This window comes from Mauremys reevesii, linkage group 2 (assembly GCF_016161935.1).
Source record: "Mauremys reevesii isolate NIE-2019 linkage group 2, ASM1616193v1, whole genome shotgun sequence".
In the NCBI taxonomy this organism is placed as follows: domain Eukaryota; kingdom Metazoa; phylum Chordata; order Testudines; family Geoemydidae; genus Mauremys; species Mauremys reevesii.
In genome coordinates this window covers 11,277,872-11,293,643 of record NC_052624.1, presented here as the reverse complement: position 1 = coordinate 11,293,643, position 15,772 = coordinate 11,277,872, and the positions used below count along the sequence as shown (strand labels likewise).

Here is a 15,772-nt window from a genome sequence, read left to right as displayed (position 1 = left end):
CCAGAACTGTCAAAGTTGATTTTCAATCTATCACATAGTTTAAACAGCAGTGATCACTTTCTCCCGTATGTGTCCCTGAAAAATGTCGCTATTTTTGAATTGCCCAAGGCTTAAGAAGTGTGGGTTTTTTTCCTTTCTTGAAGTCATAAGAGACAAGATTAAAAAAAAGACATTGATATACTATGCACACAGATACATAAATACACTTCAGAATCAACTTTATATTAGGAAGTGCAAACTACTGCTGCCTATTTGAGACAGACAGCCTGGTAGATAGTTTGAGGCAATGAGAAAGTAACCCACTGTTATTGCTTCACTTTTAACTAGAGTGATCATTGCATTGGAAACTATGAAGTGCCATAGGCTTCTAGCTCTCACTCTAAGCCCTGATCCTGCAAATGCTTACACTCATGGTTAACTTTATGCACATGAGCAGTACCTTAATTTTATGAATGTGAGCAAAGTACATGCCTAAATGTTTGCTGGTTAGGAGCCTTAGGGTGGCAGTTTTGTGCGCAGTGAAACTGTCTTGACATATGGGTATTGTAGGAAAAGTGACTATCATATGACATTGTAGAGTCCCATATTTATTCTCTTTCCATAGCATCTAGATCAAACTGGCTCCATTTACAAGTCGAAGGTTGATTTTTCTACCTAGCAGGGCTGCAGGCTCACCAAGCAGGCCTGTGTTCAGTCCCTTCCATCAGAACCAATAAAGATTGTTCAGCTGGAACTTAAAAACCTTTGAAAATTTAGCTCTAAGGGTGGAACGTGCAACAGGAGTTAAGTTCTTCACTTCCATTGAGGGCAGTGTGACCAGGGGTGCGTGTGTGTGTGTGAGATGATCTCTCTTATAGGACCAACGTCTGTTGGTGAGAGAGAAGTCCTCAAGCTACACAGAGCTCTTCTTCAGGTCACACCCTTCTCTCTCACCAGCAAAAGTTGGTCCAGTAAGAGAGATTCCCTCACCCCCCTTGTCTCTCTCATATCCTTGGTCCAACATGGCTACCACAACACTGCACGTTGAAACCAATGGAAGTGAGGAGCCTAACTCCTTCTGAGCATTCGAGTCTGACTGTGTCTGAGCTCCCCATCTGTAAAACAGGGAAAATAGCACTTCCTTACCTCCCATGAGAGTTGTGAGGATAACTACAATAAAGATTGTGAGGTGCTCAGATACTGCAGTAGTGAGGGACATATAAATACCTTAGATGGATAGATATTGTCACTGTTCAGGACAATGGCACCTGTGTTACCCCCTCCATGGGCTCTTGAGGGTCCCAGTTCTTCAGCCATCATCTCATTTCACTTCCTCCTGGTTGGGGGTTTTCCCAGGCTACATAGTACCCTGCCTAAACTGTGATAATCCCAGCAAGCCAGACTGCCTAACCCGGCCAGTGTCTGTGCTTTGCTTTTTCTCCAATGCCTATGAACAGCTGTAATTGCCAGCCGTTACAAGTTATCACACAGCTCTTCCTAAGCAAGCACATTTATTCTTAAGGTAAAAGCATTACAGAGAAGACATTAAAACAATAAAAGAACCTATATGCACGCTAACTAACTCAGTGGAGATGACCCCCAACTGCAGCAAGGGCTCTGGTAAGAGGCAGTCCTTCAAACCCGATCCAGGGTTCTTCTGTGTTATAAGTTTGCAACAGCCTTAGCTCAGAACTATCACCCACATAGGTTAGTCTTTCCTTTACACAGCTTGGGCCTTTGATATTGAGATTCCATGAACTGGTGATCAGTAGACAAGGGGCCCCAACTCAGGGCATAGCTTCAAAAGGCTGGGGTTCTGCATAACCAGGAGATGGGTAATTTACATTCAATTTGTGCTAGAAGTTCCCCTGGCAAACCACTTGATACTGTTTGTCCCAAAAGTCCGTTCTTGTCTGGCACACTGTTCAATACAGTCCTCTGAAACTCATAACATTCCCCGAGGTTCACATCACATCTTCCTTCTAGAGAGGTTAAATATAACCCCATATAACACATAACCTTTAGATTTAACACAACAGACTCCAAAGATACTTAAACTGAATTCAATACGAGTTTTCAAGGATACTGCAAGAAATTCTTGACTCTGTCATAGATACAGGGCTGGATTTTTAAATGTATTTTTGAAGGCACCTCATTGAATTGGAGTGCAGGAGTCACACCTCTGAAAAAATCAGGCCCACAAAAAAGCATATGGGTTGACTAATGTGATATATGCCATCACGTGCCAGCAATGCCCCTCTGCCATGTACATTGGCCAAACCGGACAGTCTCTACGTAAAAGAATAAATGGACACAAATCAGACATCAGGAACGGTAACATACAAAAGCCAGTAGGAGAACACTTCAATATCCCTGGACATTCAATAACAGATTTAAAAGTAGCCATCCTTCAACAAAAAAAACTTCAAAAACAGACTTCAAGGAGAAACTGCAGAGCTACAATTCATTTGCAAACACCGTTAATTTGGGCTTGAATAGAGACTGGGAGTGGCTGGCTCACTACAAAAGCAATTTTCCCTCTCTCGCTATTGACACCTCCTCGTCAATTACTGGGAGTTGACCACATCCACCCTGATCGAATTGGCCTTGTCAACACTGGTTTTCAACTTTTTTTTTTTTCCAAACTAATTTGTAAACACTTATTTGTTTTGCTTTTTTCTCTTTTTTATACAAAAAACTGATGGCATTAGATTCTCAGTAATAAGTACAAGAAAGATGGACCTTGACTACACTTATAATCAAATATGAAATTGCCTTTTAAACAAAGGGAACATATGCAAAAGTTTGTGTATTTGATAAAGTCAACTTAATATAACAAAGTCAAAGATGCTTATTAAAAGTGTCCTTATATAAAAATGGTCTTGCAATGTACAGCAAAATGCAATAACTCCCTTCTCTTCACGTTCCAGTACAATAATACCTGCATCTGTAATTTTCACTCCATGCATCTGAAGAAGTGAGGTTTTTTACCTAGGAAAGCTTATGCCCAAATAAATCTGTTAGTCTTTAAGGTGCCACCAGACTCCTCGTTGTTTTTGTGGACACAGACTAACACGGCTACCCCTTAGATACTAAGAAAGTCTTGTATTTATGCAGGTAACTTTCCAATTCCAGCCACCCTAATTTCACTATTTTTAAAAGAAGAAATGAGGCACAGTGAGGCTGAGAGAATGGCAACAGCATTCTTGAAAGCAACAACCTTACTAGGTAAATTCCTTTCCTGTCCTTTACCCTTGGGCCCCCTCCCCGATATCCTGCACACAATAATAACAAGACAAATTGTTGGGATGTGTTAATTACTATTATGCAGTGCAGAGGTACAGGCACAGCATTATTATTAATCTAGGCAAGTGGTGCCCTCTCCCCCCAGTGCCATCTTGAGGGACCTATGAGAAGCAGTTGCCGCTGGCACCAGCCTAAAAGCGCCAGCTGAGGTAAATGACAATGTAAAATGTTTGCCTGGCAATGCTGACAATCAGTGGCTTCAGAGAGAAGAAAGATCCTGCCCAGGAGCCGCCCCCCTGCCTAACCTGGGTGTCCGACACAGACAGCTGGTGGGGATCGGATCAAAGAAGAGGAGAAAGTAACTGTGTCAGGAGCCTGATGTGGAGTGACGTGCTAGGTAAGTAATAGCACTCTCAGGATAAGTCACCACATGGCCAGGGCTGCCCAAATACTTCCACTAAGCCAGGACAAGCCCAGTATTCAGAGGGTGGGAATTGGCAGCAATGGCTGTTACATGCCTAAATAACTTGTAGGATCTGGGCCTCAGCTTCCAGCAGGAGGAGACAAGCAGGTGAGTTCAGCTAGCAGGCAGAAATCAAGAGACGTCTCTGCCCTCGGTATGTGGCCACGTGTCATTCCAAATGGCCACATTGTCAGAAATGCTCACCCCGTGCGAAATGCAGCAGCTCCTGATCAATCAGATGGGGCCATTGCTATCATCAGTGCAGTGCCACTGGAGAGCATGGTGCTTTGTAGACATGTAAGAAAGCCAAGTTCCCTGCCCCAAAATAGCTGATACCATGCAATGTACCAGAATAAATAGAGTTCCCTTGACAGTCTTTCCTCTGTGGTTATAAATATATAGCAAGTTACAGAGGCCTGGGAAGCATGATCCACTGAAAGACTGGAGCAGTCTGACACTAGCAGATAACAGAGAGCCACCATCTCTTTTAGGGGGCGTAAAACCTTTACACTGCATCCTGCATTCACAGCACTAGTGAAGCCAAAAGAATTACACCGAGATTCTCTTTTCTGGCCAATGCATCGGTCTCCAGAATCTCTTGCCATAGCAGAATATTTCCAGTTCCATAAATGGAACCAGCTGCCAGAATGCCCATTTAACCCGCTGGTGGGCGTGCGCTATGGGTCCGCCCTCTGTACCTGATCTACAGAGGACAGGAGGCTAGTACAGCCCCAGGTAGGGCACCCTAGCTCAAGCTACTCTTGCTTTTATCTTGCAAGGTTCCTGGTTCAATCCCCAGAGTGTTAGCCAAGATGGGGGCTACCACAGTTGGCAGAACGGAGTAAAGGAAGCCAGCCCTGTGAATTTGGAGCAAATCTGCACGATGCCATGCTGGTCTGGGACACAATGCTACACTGAACTATTTGCTTATACAGGTTTATCTTATATATTTCCAAGCTGTTGATATTTGATGTCAGTGGAGGCTGCAACCAAATGCGTAGAATGACTGACTCAGGGTGAGGGTGATGTACACCAATCAAATTAGTGGTATATTGGCCACGTGTTGGTCCGAGCAATATAATTTTAAATATATTTGATGTGCATAAACAGACCATAAGCTGGATAATTGTTATTTCGAAGGGGCTGTTGTATCACGCAGCCCCTAAGAAAGGACACAAAAGTAAAAGCAGACAAAAGTGTAAAAAAATCCAGATGAAAGAATAAAGTCGTTTGTGCTGTGGGTGAAAGATTCCCAGCTGATGAGAGTGACTCCACAAATTAAACTGGCCTGGACAGATACGCAGTAAACAAAGCCCAGCTATTATTTGGATAGAACTGCGAATGGCTGGGAATCTCTTAAAAATGGAACTGGACACAGGGTCTGCAGTGTCAATTATCTCCTGGAGGGATTATGAAAGGCTATTTAGAGGCATCCACAGTTGTGCACGGCTACAGTCTGTCTTGGGACATATTCAGAACAAGACACACAGCTAGTGCAAGTCCTCTACATTGAGGCTGAATACAAAGGTCTGAAATGCTGGTTACACCTATTTGTTGTAGAGTCACAGGGACATCTGGCTCTACCTTCTTATATTAGATTGGAACTACACCGAAGCAGGGTCGTAAACACACAATGATCGTAATACCCAGCTCTTAGATGGCATTTTTCATCAGCAGATCTCAAAGTGCTCTACAAAGGTCAATATTGTTATCTACATTTTACAAATGGGGAAACTGAGGCACAGAGGGGCAAGTGACTTGTCCCAGCTCACCCAGCAAGCAAGCCAGGAACAGGACCGAGGTCTTCCAACTCCAATGCTCTACCCACTACTCCACATTGCCTCCCCTCAGCCCTCGAAGTGATGATCTTTTAGTGTAGGCTCATGAAGCTACTGTGAAGGGACAGAGGGGAGAACACATATGCCTTCCTTCTCCATTCCGTAGTCCACGGAAGGACCTGGCCATTCGCAATGGCTACCAGCTTGTGTTGGAAGAGCTGTGCTCCAGGCCATCTAGAACGAAGGAGCTGTTTTTAATAGCAAAACATTGATAAACAAATTGACAAGTTGCCCAAAGGACGGGCAGTGTGTCAGTAGCCGCAGAATGCACCAATCCACCCTTGGGAATAGGGAGTGGCCAAAGATTTCACGGGACCTGTCCAGGCCCAAATGCACCTCATTTTGATCAATGCCCGTGCAGAATGACCAGTGGTATTTTGCATGTCACCTGCAACATGAGCGTGTTGAAATGTGATACACTTAGGATGGCCAGGTGTCCAGATTTTGACCAGGAAGTCTGCTTGAAAATGAAACCTGATTGGGTCCGGTCAGATCTACTGACTGGACACCCAAAGTCCGGGTACTGTGGGCAGGGGAGGCGGGGAGGTGCTGAGTCATCACCCACGCCAGCCCCTACTCAGCCAGGGCCATCTCCTACCTGCATCGGGCGGCTGCAGCTCCCAACTCCAGCTCCGCAGGTGAGTCCCTCCTGACCCATGCAGGGAGGGGGAGAGAGGGGAAAAGAGAAGCAAACTGGGGGTGGGACCTCACGGGGAACAGGCAGGGCAGGAGTGGGGCGTTGTGGGAGTGAGGCAGGGGTGAAGCCTGGGGGGAAGGGGTGGGGCAGGTCCTCTGGGGAAGGGGCAGGGAAGGGGCAGTTCTGGCACTCCTGCTGGGGTGTCCGGTTTTTAAATATTACAAAGTTGGCAACCCGAGATCCACTTTGAGTAAACTTGTGTGCTGCACCTCTGACAGGTGCAGCCTACACCTTGCAGCCCAGAGGAAAGAGGGGCGAATGTGTCTTTAAGTTACCTTTCCGCACCCTCCCAATCCTGGGCTGTTCTGAGGTGGAGACACTCCTGAGGTAACTCAGAACAACATGGGTAGGCCCCAGGGGCTGTGGTCACCTCCCAGGGCTACCACATCAGATGCAGCACTGTCCAGAATCTCTGCAGCATTGCAGGCTGCCCTGACACATCCCCTCCCATACAGACCTGGACCTGTCATACTGCTCACACGCGGGATTTTGAAGGGCCAAAATCCATGTGCTGTTTATGTAAAAACCTGATACACACCATGTCAGCTCTTTTCACAGGCCCAAAGTCCAGCGTTTGGTCAAGAGGCCAGAGGCCCAGTAAACAGTGAACAATATTAGCTAAGAGAAGCAGAGCAAACAAAAGACAACCTTGCTTTTTACTAAGATAAGCTTGGTCAGCACAATCCCAGATGGTGAGCAATAATTGGCACTTTTATCTGAAGCTGCAAACAGGCCAAAGGAATGAAAGGAGCCCATTAGGTTTGTGTCCACTCCTCTGGCAGAGGAGGTGGCCATACTCTCCCCACACATCAACCTTGAGTTTATGGAAGAGGTTCCAGCATGTCAGTATGAGAGATGACATCCTCCCTCCTGCTTCCCACAGGTACCAGTGCCTGCCTTTAGAAGCACAAATGAGCAACATGGAAAACAGTTTCTATTGCCATGTACTTTTCGAATGTCTTTTTGTTTTAACCCCCAGGTATGTACCTGTTGGACAATCAGAAGGGAGGGGAGGGATAGCTCAGTGGTTTGAGCATTGGCCTGCTAAACCCAGGGTTGTGAGTTCAATCCTTGAGGGGGCCACTTAGGGATCTGGGGCAAAAATTGGTCCTGCTAGTGAAGGCAGGGGGCTGGACTCAATGACCTTTCAAGGTCCCTTCCAGTTCTAGGAGATTGGTATATCTCCAATTATTACCTATAGAAGGGCTACCTCATTCCTATGGACCTCAAATCAGAATTCAATATATATACTTTATACATTGTTTAAAGAAAAACACCTTTGTACTAATTGTATGTTACTTGTTAATCTGAAACCATGGGCGGAGACATTATGTAACCTCTGGCTACTGTGCTTATCTTGTCTTGCTGCTAGACCTATCCAGGGGCTCCGGACCACCCAGCTCGTCACTTTCCTCTGTCTATGAAAAATCCATATAATCCTTTGTAATCAATTGTTTTGCAGTGTCTCTGAGCCTAATAAGCAAAGTGACACTCTACCAGTGCTGTGCATAATAAACCCACATGCTTGATTCTACACGGTGTCCATTTTGTTCCTTCAGATTGCAAGCAGGGCCTCAGGAGACGGCCTTACAGCTGTCTTCTGTAGCAGTTGCAGCAAGGGAATCCTCTCCCTGCCAGAATTGGGGACAGAAGAGCCTCTTAATGCTGCTCCAGATCTTTGTCCTAACATAAGAGGAGGGAGCACGGGTGAGACCAGCAGGAAGTGATACACCAGAGCAGTTCACTAGTGATAACACAGTTTACTTCAGCAAAATGTCAGAAATTCATTAAGTTAAATGGAATGACACATCTAACCACAAACCCATATTATCTGTCCTCCAGTGGCTTGGAAGAACAGTGTATTCAACCACTATACACAGAATAACAGCCAATGAAGTGAAAAAGGCCACTCAGGAAAAAGAAACTGGCCACCTCATCTAGACAAAAACACTCCAGGCAGCAGCACTGGCCAGCCACCATCTGTTTTATTTTTTGGACAACTCTGATTTTCAGCGGAGTCTCCTCAAACCTGACCTTTGAGGATTCATTTACAGGTCTAAAGAAGCTGCCAGAAACAACATGCCATATTGCACAAATTGTACATGGGCCAAAATGTGAGGGCAAGAGACTTCCATGGAGACCAAAAATGCATCGGAAGTGCTACTTGGCCATTGATGTACACAGTAAAGGCCAAAGATGACAAAATCGGGTGCAAGACACAGGGTGGGATTTTCAGAGGTGGTTAAGGGAATCGGGTGCCCATATCCCATTGAATTTCAATGGGGTCCGGGTGCCTTGCCTCCCATGGGTTCTTTTGAAAATCCTGGTGTGTGTGTGGCACATACATACTTGTAGCCAATGTATTACAGAGACTCTTTGATTACCAATGCTGGCTACATCAGCTGAGTTACAACAGAGAAATCAAGCTACCTTGGCAGTTTCCCCTTTGCATGCAGAAGCAGAGCAAGAACTACATACATCCCACTTTGAGCTGATACAGGCCTGGTCTACACTTAAAATTGATACTGGCCTAAACAGATGGCCGTAGGGACACAGATAAGTCAACCTCAGCGCAGACACAGCTCTTCCCACAGAAGAATACTTCTGCCAGCATAGCTAGCATCGCTCAGGGAGGTAGGTGGTGTTACTACACCAGCAGAAAAACTCCTTCTGTGGGCAAACGCTGTATCCTCACAAGGGGGCTATGCGAGCATAGGCTCTGTAGTGCAGGCATGGCCACAGTGCAGCAGTGTCAATACATTTCCCCCAAGGAGACAAGGCCAGGTCACCTAGGGATTTTTTCCAGGAAGCAATACCCACTGAGAGGAGTGCCATTTACCCTCGCCTCTTAAAAAGGCTTTGGTCAGGTAAATACATTTAGACTCTACTTACAGCACCATTGATTCAGCATAGCGCTGAACTTACACCCAGGTGACGTTACAAAAAGGCAGTTCACACCATTGCTTCATTATACGTAGCGAGAAAGTTTTTTGAAAGTGAAGCATGGAGGTGTTGGCAGAGTGACACCACCACCCGCAATGTGGTGCCATGGGAGTGACCCACCTTAATTCCCTCCTGCCCCCCACCCCAAGGCAACATTGGGTACAATTTACAGTCCAGGCTAAAGAGAAGCCAACACATGCTAATAAAATAGCACGTCCCCTTTTACCAGGGTTTCGGGACAGGAACAATCACAATACACAGTTTACAAGGTCCTTACCTCAGAACCCTGGTGGAGCATTCCCAGACTTAAAATTCACCAAACAGAGTAGCTGAGTTTAGTAGGACTAATCTCCTGCCACCCAGAAGAGGAAACCCCCACATGTTACACCATGCACAACTTCTACTCCCCTTCAGCTTCATTTTCCTGTTTATATAGCCCAGCCCAAGGACAGGGCCTCCTTGAGTACACTCAGGCTGTCACAGAATCATAGAAGATTAGGGTTGGAAGAGACCTCAGGAGGTCATCTAGTCCAACCCCCAAGCTGAAGACTTCAGCTTGTCCTTTAAAGGGGCAGTACACGCTTTCATGTGAAGTTAGCAGTTTTGCGGGGAGGAAACTCAGATATTGGACTGTTACAGAGCTCTCATGACTGAGCGACAGATAAGGTAGACCAAACAAGGATTTTCACATGGATTGTTCTCCGTGGTTCTTAATAAAGTTTGTTCAAGATATTTGTGTGGGGTGTGTGTCTGAGTGTGAGTATGTATCTGAGTGTATGTGTGTGAGTGAGAGAGTAAGCGCACCCCAAGAAAGTTTAAAGAGTACACACTAGGGCCGAGGGTGGTGTGTTACATAAGGGTAGTAAGTTAGATGGCTTCATTACAGATTGAAAGTCTGGTTAGTTCTGAGGCTGGTGTTTTGCTGATACCTTATAATAAGGATCCATGGTCAACGAGGTTCTCCTGTTATGCCTTCTGGATCTTCTACTGTCCTCTCTCTCTTTAAAATGCTGTTTCACTAGTGGAAATCTGCTTTATAAGTTTTGCTATATTCATGCCTTGCATAAAGAGCCCAGAACATTATTTATGCCAGCAATTAAGAAGTGACTTGTTTGCCAACATCTCAGACCGGCTGGTGTGAAATTTAATTTGTGCAATTAAATCCATGGATAGGGAAGCATGAAATGCCCATTATGAATTACTGTCATACTTAAAATAAAATTCAAGAGGCAAAGGACACCTGAATGAAGTATTCAAAATTATGAAAGATATCAAGAAAACGGATCGGTCTTTCCTTTGTATTTTGTCTCATACTATGGAAGAGTAAGGACATTTCATGAAATAAATGACAGGTAAATTGAAATTTAAAAAAAAGCAGTACATTGCATAAAGTATAGAAGGTAATGCCGCAAAGTGCAGAATTCAATGTCGCTGCTGGATGCAGGTCATTGCACACATTTATATGCAAACTAAGGTACAGCTAATGCAATAGGTCGATTCCCCGTTACTGTCAGGAGGATATTGTTGGGCGTGCGGGCACATACAGTGAGGCATGGCTAGCTATGTGTATCATAGAGGGGATATGACCTTCCTCTTGAGCATGAGGTGTTGGTCATTTCCTGAGGCATGAGACCTGATCAGGGGCTGGTCCACACTACCACTTCAATCGCTGTAACTTATGTCACACAGGGATGTGAAGAAGCCACCCCCCCGAGCGACACAAGTTACATCGACCTAAGCGGCAGGAGACTCTCTCCCTCCGACATAGTTTCCGCCGCTCGCGGAGGTGGAGGAATTATGCCGATGGGAGAGCTGCGCCGGTGTAGCGCGGTAGGGTAGACTAGCCCTAAACGGTAACGTCTATGTTCCTCCACGTTTAAAAAAGATTCTCATATAATTTCAAACGTCTCCATTATACTCTGTTGGTCCTTTGTCACACACTGAAAAGCTACAATTAGAATCTGAGGGCTGAGAACTGGCTCACCACATTTAGGTTCTGAAGTTACAGAAAAGAGAGTCAGCTCCAAGTGTGCACCACAGTTTGGTGTCCAGGAGTAAGTGCGGGCACCGTTTACAGCACTTTAGTGTCTCACTGCTTGGTTTGGTCCAATCAGACTGATAGCTGTTCAAGGGCTATGAAGTCCTCCTGGAGTAATTGGTACCTTCCAAATCGTGCCTGCAGTTGTTTCCAGGAATATAAAATCTGAGGGCCTGCTCAAAACCCAAACCCTTATATACTGTTGCCGCTAAGAGGATCTAGGTGACTCAGCTATGTTTATCTCTGTAGGGATATACAATAATGGATTGAGGGCTCTCGGATGGCAGTGATAGGCAGCAGTGTAAAAACTGACTATTGATAGAAGTGAACGGAGTATATACCTGTGACATTGTAGAGAGCTGACAACGCTTCACAATACCTTTCCAGCAGAACAGACAAGGGCAGGCTCACAGAGGATTCACAGTGCAGAACTAACTGGATGAACAAAAGGAAAAGAAAAAAACAAACTCAATAAATATTTATACTTAACAAGCAGCAAGAGAAGGACAGGATTCTGTCTCCTGGGAGCGTGATAATAATACCTGGCACTTTTATAGCAGTTTTAACTTATAGAATCGTAGAATAATATTAGGGTTGGAAGAGACCTCAGGAGGTCATCTAGTCCAATCTCCTGCTCAAAGCAGGACCAACCCCAGCTAAATCATCCCAGCCAGGGCTTATCAATTGTGCAATTGTGGGTGAAGGCACTCCTGGGAGTTAGCAAATCAATACAGGGATCACTTCCACCCTCAGTAAAATGCAGCCACCTCTGAAGTGAAGTGTGGCAGCTATTTAACAGAGCACAGCAACAACACTACACAACAGTGTAGGATAGGACATGAAGAATATTGTATCCCACTGAACCAACAGGGGGAACTTAATGACTGCAGAATGTAAGTACGACAGTTTTTATCATGGAGTCTTTAATGTCTACGTGTCATCAGAGCTTCCTCTGAATGAGCGTTCCCTGACATCATCAGCCAGCTGTCCTCCATACAGCTATCCTTCTCTTTGAAAAAAAGACTACCTGCCTATTTCCCCCTTTAGAGTGATAAAACTCTCTCCCCGATACTTAAAATCCCCAAGGACAAAGTCAGGAGTCCTGCACAGCTCATTTCTACATCATAACTTGGGCAGTGATACTGTCAGCAGTACTTTCAGGAAAAGTCACAGGTTTGTTATGGGGGGAAGAATAAGAGTCACAGAACGGTACTGGGAGACCACCAGCCCTCATGGCCATTCATCTGTCTTCACTTGAACAAACAAAATCGGAATAAGTTACAGTTAAGGAAGAGCTTGGTGTACCACACAAGCAACCTACACACGTGAGATATGGTGTAGAGAGTAATTTCACTGTAAGTCTTCTTGCGGCAAGAGGCACGAGGTTGTAATACATTCCTTCTCCATCTCACTATCCCCATGTAAACTAAAGCTGCACAGCTCTCTCTTCTCTAATAGTATCAGAGGGGTAGCCGTGTTAGTCTGCATCTGTAAAAGCAGCAAAGAGTCCTGTAGCACCTTAAAGACTAACAGATGTTTTGGAGCATGAGCTTTCGTGGGTGAATACCCACTTCAGATCAGCCACACCATCACTGGTTCATTCACCTGCACGTCCACCAATGTAATATACGCCATCATATGCCAGCAATGCCCCTCTGCTATGTACATCGGCCAAACTGGACAGTCTCTACGGAAAAGGATAAATGGACACAAATCAGATATTAGGAATGGCAATATACAAAAACCTGTAGGAGAACACTTCCACCTCCCTGGCCACACAATAGCAGATTTTAAGGTGGCCATCCTGCAGCAAAAAAACTTCAGGACCAGACTTCAAAGAGAAACTGCTGAGCTCCAGTTCATCTGCAAATTTGACACCATCAGCTCAGGACTAAACAAAGACTGTGAATGGCTTGCCAACTACAGAACCAGTTTCTCCTCCCTTGGTTTTCACACCTCAGCTGCTAGAAGAGGGCCTCATCCTCCCTGATTGCGCTAACCTCGTTATCTCTAGCCTGCTTCTTGCTTGCATATATATACCTGCCCCTGGAAATTTCCACTGCATGTATCCGACGAAGTGGGTATTCACCCACGAAAGCTCATGCTCCAAAACGTCTGTTAGTCTATAAGGTGCCACAGGACTCTTTGCTGCTCTTCTCTAATAGGTCACCTATGACTTAAGTAGCAACTAGAGGGTGAGAAAAGGTAGCAACAAATGGGTCTCTTGCACTAATGAATTTAGCAAGCTGCTTATGCTAGTTGGTAGATATTAGCTGAAGTGATTTAACTTCAAATTGTTCAAAGCCATACAACACGGGTGAGAACTTTGCTTAGCCTCCTAACAAGACAATATTTCTTTAGACACTCGACAAAAAACCCCAGGATTTTAAGGAATACACTTAATACTGAGGCCAAAGAATCGAATCTCATTTTCACCCCCAAAAGGGAAATAAATTACTGCACATTGCAGGCTCAGCAGAGGTAGCTCCCAGAACAATACATGTAAATGATCAGTAGATGGCAGCCAGTTTTTAATACTTCAGGGAATAATAGCATTGCTACGGAATGCCATAACAGAAAGGGAGAATGAAAATATTCAAAAGTGACAAATTACTGACGGACACCGCTGGGCCGTGAAATCAAACCTTTCTGACTCTTTATGAGGGTATACAATGCCTTGAGAACTCACAAAATGCCTTCACTCTTCTATTTAAGCCGAGCGAGACACACAGCTCTGACTCAGGGAAAATAACATATCCACTGATGGTTTACATTACATTTAGGAGCTTCATAATGTGTTCAGTGATTGTAAAACACCATCTGTATTACTGACTTCCTTGTTGCATAACAAGGAGAAACGGAATAAATGATGGTGAAAATATGAACTCCTCAGGAACATTAATACATTAAAACCTTTCATTCCTTTTAAAATAGCTTTCTATTTTTTCTTGGTATTTTTCAGAATGAAAATTCTTTAAACAAACAAACAAAAACAAACCAACCAACCCCTTCCAACATTTTTATTTCCATTGAGTGACATAAGTATGGTCTGATTCTGACACCACTAAATAACAAAATTACTCTGCATCAACAATAAATAATAAATACTTTATACAGCGCTTTCCACCAGTAGATCTCAAAGTGCTTTCCAAAAGAAGCCGGTATCATTATTAGGGCCCTACCAAATTCCCTGTTGATTTTGGTCAATTTCACAGTCATAGGATTTTAAAAATGGTAAATTTCATGATTTCAGCTATTTAAATCTGAAATTTCACAGTGTTGTAATTGTAGGGGGTCCTGACCCAGTAAGGAGTTTGTGTGTGTGTGTGTATGTGTGTGTGTGGGGAGAGGAGGTTGCAAGGTTATTAGGGGGGGGGGGTGCGGTACTGCTACCCTTACTTCTGCACTGCTACTGGTGGTGGTGCTGCCTTCAGAGCAGGGCAGCTGGAGGGCGGTGGTTGCTGGCTGGGAGTCCAGCTCTGAAGGCAGAGCCACTGCCAGCGGCAGCGCAGAAATAAGGATGGCCTGGTATGATATTGCCTCCCTTCCTTCTGCACTGCTGCCTGCAGAGTGGGGCCCTCAGTCAGCAGCTGCCACTCTCCAGCCACCCAGCTCTGAAGCCAGTGCAGAAGTAAGGGTGGAAATATCGCAACCCCCACCCCCATAACCTCCCCCTTCAACTGCCTTTTGGCTCAGGACCCCCAGTTTGAGAAACGCTGGTCTCCTCCGTGAAATCTGTATAGTATATGGTAAAAGCACACAAAAGACCAGATTTCACAGTGGGTGGGGGGAAGGGAGGGAGACCATATTTCATGGTCTATGATGCGTTTTTCATGGCCGTGAATTTGGTAAGGCCCTAATCGTTATCTCCATTTTACAGATGGGGAAAGTGAGGCATAGAGCAGTGAAGTGAGTTACCTAATATCATCAGGAGGCCAGTCAGTTTATATCCATTTGTTCTTGTGTCCACATTAGTACTGAGCTTAAATAATTCCTCTCCCTCCCTGATATTTATCCCTCTGATATATTTCTAGAGAGAAATCATATCTCTCCTCAGCCTTCTTTTGGTTCGGCTAAACAAGCCAAGCTCTTTCAGTCTCCTTTCATACGACAGGTTTTCCATTCCTCGGATCATCCTAGTAGCCCTTCTCTGTACCTGTTCCAGTTTGAATTCATCCTCCTTAAACATAGGAGACCAGAACTGCACACAGTATTCCATATGAGGTCTCACCAGTGCCTTGTATAATGATTCTAACACCTCCTTATCTCTACTGGAAATACCTCGCCTGATGCATCCCAAGAACGCATTAGCTTTTTTCACGGCCATATCACATTCGCGGCTCATAGTCATCCTGTGATCAACCAATACTCTGAGGTCCTTCTCCTCCTCCGTTACTTCCAACTGATGCATCCCCAATTTATAACTAAAATTCTTGTTATTAATCCCTAATTGCATGACCTTGCAATTTTCACTATTAAATTTCATCCTATTACTATTACTCCAGTTTACAAGGTCATCCAGATCTTCCTGTATGATATCCCAGTCCTTCTCTGTATTGGCAATACCT

At 44.8% G+C, this 15,772-nt stretch overlaps 1 protein-coding gene across 4 annotated transcripts in view; it reads right to left on the bottom strand.

The window, feature by feature from the left end:
- Positions 1-15,772, bottom strand: part of CRHR2 (corticotropin releasing hormone receptor 2) — a 244,887-nt gene that overhangs the window by 207,629 nt on the left and 21,486 nt on the right. For all 4 annotated transcript variants that reach the window (XM_039524632.1, XM_039524633.1, XM_039524635.1 and 1 more), the window contains exon 2: positions 11,546-11,639. In XM_039524632.1, coding sequence (XP_039380566.1) covers positions 11,546-11,639 — 94 coding nt within the window. The remainder of the gene's footprint in view (positions 1-11,545; positions 11,640-15,772) is intronic.